The sequence below is a fragment of the Leptosomus discolor genome, chromosome 2 (assembly GCF_034619465.1).
Source record: "Leptosomus discolor isolate bLepDis1 chromosome 2, bLepDis1.hap2, whole genome shotgun sequence".
Taxonomy (NCBI): Eukaryota; Metazoa; Chordata; class Aves; order Leptosomiformes; family Leptosomidae; genus Leptosomus; species Leptosomus discolor.
Window position 1 is genome coordinate 65,467,024 of NC_141392.1, and position 7,395 is coordinate 65,474,418.

Here is a 7,395-nt window from a genome sequence, read left to right on the forward strand (position 1 = left end):
GGAAAATGCTGTTTCCCTTTACCTTACAGGATGAAGGAACAATACTTATGACTTAAAGAACATAGTCTTTAAGAGTGAGCTCACTGGAACTGAGAGTGCTTAGTTCTTCCTATTAATCAGTTTCCTATTTCAAATGAGTAGGGCTTATTCATCAAAGCTAAGATTAAGACTCTTTCCTTTCCCTTCCCTTATTAGTGATGTTACGTTAAATTTGCCATCCTCATCAAAATCAAGAACAGATTTAACCTGAATGGCTGAACAATAACTGAGTTGTTACAAGAAGGAAAAACTTGAAACAGAGGAAGTGAGTGGAAAATACCTTCATCCTTCTGTAGGGATGGTCCTTCGATCAGTTTTAGCTTTGTGTTGTGTTTGCTAAGATTAAGTCAATATTTAGATTTTTTTTTTTCTGCAGTGCAGGGTAATTGCAACATGGAAAAAACCTAAAGCAAGCACATGCTGTGCAGGTGGGCATTCAAACTTTCAAAAATGTTTGGGCCCAAGAGCTTGCTTTTTGCAGACCTTCATTTCTTTAACATGTAGGGAATACATTTAGGAAAAGCATAGCCAAGCAGTGTATGCAAATCTCTCTAGTTTCATGTCAAAACCGTGACAGGCAGGTAGTTATGTCCTACTCCATAAAAATGCACTGAGTTCTAAGGGAAGAGTAAAAAATGCTCAATATGTAGAGATATGATACTGCTGTAGGTGACCTTGCTTGAGCAGGGATTTTGGACCAGAAGACCTCCAGAGATCCTTTCCAATCTCAACCATTCTTAGATTCCATGAAATATGTACACTATTATCTGCCTTGTACATGCAAGTGTAAGCCTTTTATGTACAAATGAATGTGTTCAAACATCATCCAATATCCCTATAGCACTGTAACACTGTAAAATTCTATTTTTATCTGCCAGAAAGATGAAAACAGAAGCCAAACCAACCGAACAATCCCGCAAAGTAAAATAGCGTCAAACAAATCAACCAACAAAAGCCTAACCTTGATTTACTGGAGAGGATGCCAGTGGTACAGCTGGTCCTGAGCTGAGCACAATGGATGTGCACATTGGCTGTTCATTTGGTGTGCAATATATTAATATTTTTACTGAGCTTGATATCTCCATAGTGAGATTCACAACCCCAGTACAAAACTAACAATAGATTTTCATGCAAGCTGCCAACTAGTTAGAGAGCAAGATACAGATTTCTAACCTTATGTGACCAAACCCTGATCATTTTTTATTATTTTAATTGCAGATCCAAGGGATGACAGCTTTACCCCCTGAAATAGAGAGACCATACAAGACAGAACCAGTAATATGCAGCTCATCTTCCTGTTTACGTTGCAGTTTATTTCTCACCCTGTTGTTTGTTGTACATGTCACAGCCAGTACCATAGCAAACATTGGGCCCTTTGGACAATAATTTTTATTCATTTGTGTTCTATATGCCATGCAAGTTCTGATGTATTTGCACTGTTGCTATTGTAGATTTATTTTTTTACATGTTAATAAACTAAATTTGCCAGTTCAAAATAAAATGTGTACTTTCTCTGAAGACTGTGGCTTTTTTGGTTTTCAATGTAAAGTATGTATAAAACACAGTAGGTACACTGGCACGTTGCGTATTGAAATCTTTTCCTGTACCGTTTTGTCACACTTTGTCCTGGCTCTTTCACATGGTGTTTTCGAAATCAACTATGTATATGGGTAAAATTAATAAACTAAAAGCAGCTTAGTTAACCACATTCAACCTGGTGTGTGCTGTATTATTTTGTCTTGGTTCTTGACATCTGCAGGTTACGCAATTGTTGCTGTGTGGACAGGTCTTGCAAGGATGTATTTGGGCACTGACATGTCTCACTGACACATGCTGTAAAGCCAGAGGAAGGATTCATTCAGGGAGGATATTTCTGGGTGCAGCACACTGCAAACTGACTCAACTCCTGAGAGAAGTGGGCAGTATGGGTGTGAAAGGGATGAAACCGCAGGCAGAACCCCAAATCTCCCCATAGTGATTCCTGCACGAGTCCTCCAATTTGGCAGGGATTTATTTTCCCCAGTCCCTGGCAATTCATTGTGTTTCATTTATCTTAAGGTATTTGTGCAGCGAGTAAAGCTTTGGCAAGGAGTAGATTTGATATGGACAGCAGTAGCAATAAAGGTCTGTCTCGCAGCCAGGGACCCAGAGCACAAGGAGCTATTAGCACATGCTGAGCATCAAAATAGATCAAACTGTTGATTTAGATGTTATTTTTGTCTCCTGTGTACAATTTTATATTTATTTGGAAATCTGCAACTTTTCAATTCAGATGGTGTTGGGCAGGGAAGATTCCCAAAAGATGCCTAAGTTATTACTCCCCAATGAAATTAAGTAATGCAGTAGAAAAGGGCTTTGAGCATTCAAAACCCCCCTTTTTTTTCATAGCCACACTGCTGTTACAGTAAGCTATAATTTTGGTTGCACAAACTTTGCTGGGGTACAGCTATAAAAGTAAGTTGTTTTGGATGTTGAGTGCTTCCCTGACCACTGACACCTGTGCTACAACTAATCTCTGTAGACTTAGTTACATACAGACTTTGTTGTACACATTTTATGTCATTGAGCACTCTTGTGCAATGTAGTGAGTCCAGAGCAGATCAAGAACCTGACTGAGCTGAGATAAACTGGGTTTCTGAACATTTTTGTTCATTGATTGTTAATGACTGATACCTGTCCATGCACCTCTTAATGAGGGCAGGCTGCAAAGAAATATCACATTAGAAGGAAAATAAGGAGAGGATTTGGGAATTGTCTTCTCTGTATTTAAGAAGTGAGAAGGAAAGCATCACAAAGGTGGTAAGGCTCAAAATGACAATGTGTGTGACAATCAACACGGAAGAGAGGCACTGAAGCAGCTAATGCCTCAAGTAGAGATGAAAGAATTAATCAAGTATAGATTAATTTTCTAGGAGCTATAACAATCTCATTACAAAATTTATGCATAAAGGGAGTTTAAAATGAGCCGTGAAGACAGAGGTTCACAGGGCCTACTAAATCCTCCTGATGCTGCAGTCTGCACTTGGCATAAAAGCAACTTCCACCAAATCCTGGGAAATTTCTTTGCCATTGTTTGGCAGCTGCTTGCTCTAGATATACCTGGACAGTGGTATGTTCTGCCATTCTTCCCACTGGTGCTGGATAAGGTAAGGAAAAGGTGCATGCCAAATAGTGTGTGGATGTTTTTGGTCAAACCCTGAAGTTTCAATAAAGAATGTAATTATTTATTAGGTGTCTCCTTCCTACCAGCAGAAGAACTATGCTTTTCTGTTTCATGTTCCTGAATAGAACTGGTTGAAAAATTAAAAACAAGTAATGATTACGGTGAATTATAAGCAGAAAAGTCTTCCAAGTGATTATTTGTACAGATCTGTTCTGAATGTGAAAAGCTGGGGCATCCTCCAGATACCAGAGAGTCCAGGTTGCATCTTATTGTAAAAGCAGTCAGAAGGAGCCTTGCCCTTTCTTACACTTAAACCCATCCCTAAAGTGTGCATGTTTGACATTTTTTTGTCAAGGAGCAGCAGGAAAAATAAAAGGGAATTAAATGAAAGAAGAGCGTTTGTGTTGGACAGGGAAGCCCTTTCAGATGCAATGCTGTCTCTCATTTACTAACAGGCATGGGCTACTGGCATCAGTCCTATGTTGACTTGGTTTGCAACAAAGATAAAGCAGATCTAGGGTTATTTTCCATTCACTCGGCTGTTTTCTGATTTGATGCAGTTTCTTATCTACGGGGATTTCCTTTCCATGAGCGCCTGTCCTAAGAACATGGGAACAGACGGATGTTTGTTATTATCATCCAGTATGCCACGAGATGGTCTAAAGCAAAACCAGCTCAGAAAGAATGTCTATGTGAGATAACTGCCAGTATATCAGGAAGACCTGACACGTACACTAAAAGTTCATTTTTGTTTAACCTCTAACTGTTTTATGACTTCTGGAGAAATGGAAAAAAACCTTTTGCTTCACAGGTAAATTAAAAGAGACACTAGTGATACAGTTCTGGGATACTTCCAACTAAAAGGATCCAAAACATTTGTGAGTATGTTACATTATTAAAGAAACATGAATAAGAAACCAAATAAAAGATGGAAGTCTGAAATTGTTGAAAATTCAAAACAAGAGTAAAAGTGAGAAATGCTACTAGCTAACTCTATGCCACAGGCAGGGCTAACAGATACTTCGTCACACCACACATGAAAAAGCTCTCAAGCAAAGATTTCTGTGGTTTCCTTTCAATATTGTGCTATACATTGCATTACAACACAAAGCTTTCATAATAGTTATAGTTAAAAGTATATACAGTAAATACTATTTTCAGGCAAACTGTGGTAGAGGAGATATTGAATATATGCTGGAAAACCAATGAGTTAGGGACAATGAGCGCAAAATGACTAAACGTAATACCTGCTTTTAACAATTTTGCCATTTAAAGTTTTTCTATGTGAAGAAATGTGTTAAGAGTTTCTAGTAAGAAGCTAAATATATAAATATTTTAGTGGAATAAGGAGTTGCATTCTGGAATAGCAGTAGAAAATCCCATTCTCCTTAAATCAGATTCCCCACACAATGGTCCAGCTGCCTGTCACCTGTAACTAGATATATAGATATATTAATAATGCTATTTAATCCCTTTGGGTTTTGTAATTTATTGATTATGAAGCTTCCATTTAATGAACGTATAGCTCTCCTCAAATATTGGCATTGTCTGAATCAGCAACCATTTGGGATTTTGCCTCTGTGTTGTAAAACCAGGACGCAGGAAGACTCAGAAGGGAGCACTGGAGTTTATGTAGCTCTTTGATTTGCCCCTGTAGAAAAGGGTGTCATTCTCTGTTTGCATATCCCATCCACGAGGCCCACCATATGACCCCATGTCAGCCCATCTGTGCCTGCATTGCCGTGACACCTAGGCTGGGTGCAAGTGTGGACCAAAGCAAGGGTGAGAAACAGAGCTGCAGACAGTGGGAGTGCAACCGTGCTGGGCTTAAACCCTTTCACTGAGGAGGTCTGGCTTGGTAACTGGACTAGCTGGTTAAAAAGAGGGACTGTATGGCCATATTATCCCATATGCTGAAGAGGCACAAATTTGATAAAAAAAACCTAGCAGAAACACTGGCCTCATTCTCCTCTTTCCTCCCTTCATACAGAAAGTGACTATTTTTAGATCAATTATTACTTCTGGAATGTTTGGGAATTTCACTTCTTCCGCTTTCTGCCTGTTATTTCTGATTTTTGGTACATCCCTGTCTTTGCATGAGAGAATGAGAGATAGCAAACTTCTCCCAATCCTTTTAGCAGAGGGAAAAGCTGTGAGAAGAAAATGACAGCTGTGACTCTTCTGGGCTGCTACCTCCATTCCCATGGAGGTTTACGTGGGCCATGGGTACCCCCGGGAGCATTGCACCGCCAGAGACCAGTGTCCTGCGGGTGCACTGAGTCTGGCACAAGCTGACTCAAAGGGGTGGGAGCAGCTGGGTGCTTTCCCTTCTTCAGGCCCTAAAAGTGCTTGAGTGCCCACCCCTGGCTACCAAAACCTAAAGCCTGGTACTTAGTGCACCTAGGATAAAGGTGTGAACATAATTGATGTTCGTACATCAAAATTAGCAAAGTAGAATATTTTCCCAGACTGACTTTTTAGTTTTATGGTAACTCAGATTTGCTAGAAAGCGAACACAAGATGATCTAAGATGTCTAAAAACATCACTTGAGAGCTGACCCTTTTAGGATGAGTTATTGCAGCCTGCTCAAAAGAAGACATGCTAAAATTCAGTACAAGTGCTTCCAAACCACTGAGCAAGAATCACACCTATCACCACTTGAACAATCCCACATAATCAGATGTGGCTCTTCCTATTACCCACTTGGTTTGCATTCTATCCACAGACCTCAATGTTGAAAAGCAATTTCAACAGGTACAGTTACATTGCAAATTTTTTACAGGTATAAAGGTGTTTTTCTGCTAAATTTGTGGTTATTTCTCCTACTCATAATTCCCTTCTTCAAGGCAAGATAGTATAAGTATTACCTACATGAGGTAATGCTCATGAAGGACCATTTTCTTCTGCATAGTGAGTGAGTGCCAACATTAAATGGTGCAAAATGTTTTTTAAATGCTGTCATTAACATAATTGCTCTAAAATCTACTTTGCCCTGGTTTATGTAAATGCGGAAGGCAGAGGAGACTAGTAACTCTTGCTTCCAGTACCTATGCTAAATCTGACTACCTTCAAGACAACCTGTAAAAACTTTCAAGACTACATTTACCACAGCTGCACAAATATGCAGAGAACAGGGAGCTTTTCCCAGACAACTGTGGTGAGTGCGCCATTGACTCCAGCAACGTTCGCTTGTTCTGTGCCCTGCCTTTCCAGTCTTTGTAGCCCTGGTGGTGACCTGTCATTTATGACTTCAGGGATGACTTCTGGGCTGGCTGTGCATGGGGAAGTTTGGAGGCTCTGCTGCTCTTTGCCCCTTGGCCACGGTGAGGAGGGCTGGAACTGACTGTGGCCACCGGCTTTTTCATGGCTGCCTTGCAAATTGCCTTGGATCTCAGTGAAACCGATAAGGAGTAGGTGAAAAATTCCTCCTTGTTTTTAAAATACACTTGCCATATTGGGTAAAACTATATTTTAATGTAAGACAGGAACTCTGAACAGAAGAAACTGCATAGCTGATTTGTGTATATACTGCATGGATTATAAATATGCATGGCTGCTGAACGTAAAGCTATAAAGAAAGTGGGACCTTTTAACAGTGCAAAGGAAGATCATTGCGTTGATACACAGGAAAAATGTTCAGTACCCTGTGAATGCCTGCTTTAGAAGCAAAATCTTCATTACAGCTTGTAACCATTGTGCACGATTAGGAAGGTTGATGAATAGTGTAGATGTGGCTGATTAAATACTTGTTAGAGTGTCCTTTTAAAATTACTGAATTTAAAGTGTATTGTTAAGATTTTTAAGAAGGTCTTTTGAAAGAAATATCCACCTTTTTAGTTAAACACAAACAAATCCTAAAATTGTAAATAAAGGACTTCAGAAAGAGGAAGGGTGGTATGCATATAGGTGATAACGTTACAGGGTCAGAAGGCAGCAACTCTCTTACCACCACTTGCTCAGAATAAAATCATTGTGTGATTCTTTCCTTGCTTTCTTGGCTGGAAGAGTAAAGGATGGATAAAGTAGGGCTTGTGTTGCCTTGGACAGGCAACAGCTTTCATCTCCAGACTTACTAGGATTTAACTGTTTCTATTTAATTTTATTTTAGTTAAACTCTTTCTATTATGTTTTTAATTATTAAGATCATGTGCAGATCATAATGCAGGAATCAACTTTTATTATATATTAGCCA

General features: G+C 39.4%; 1 protein-coding gene across 1 annotated transcript in view; it reads left to right on the plus strand.

Annotated features, from left to right (window-relative positions):
- The window catches only part of MOXD1 (monooxygenase DBH like 1), a 51,053-nt gene extending 49,628 nt beyond the window's left edge, over positions 1-1,425 (plus strand). The window contains exon 12 of the mRNA XM_086461227.1: positions 1,258-1,425. Within this exon, the coding sequence (XP_086317353.1) occupies positions 1,258-1,425 (168 nt within the window). The remainder of the gene's footprint in view (positions 1-1,257) is intronic.
- The last annotated feature ends 5,970 nt before the right edge of the window (positions 1,426-7,395 follow it).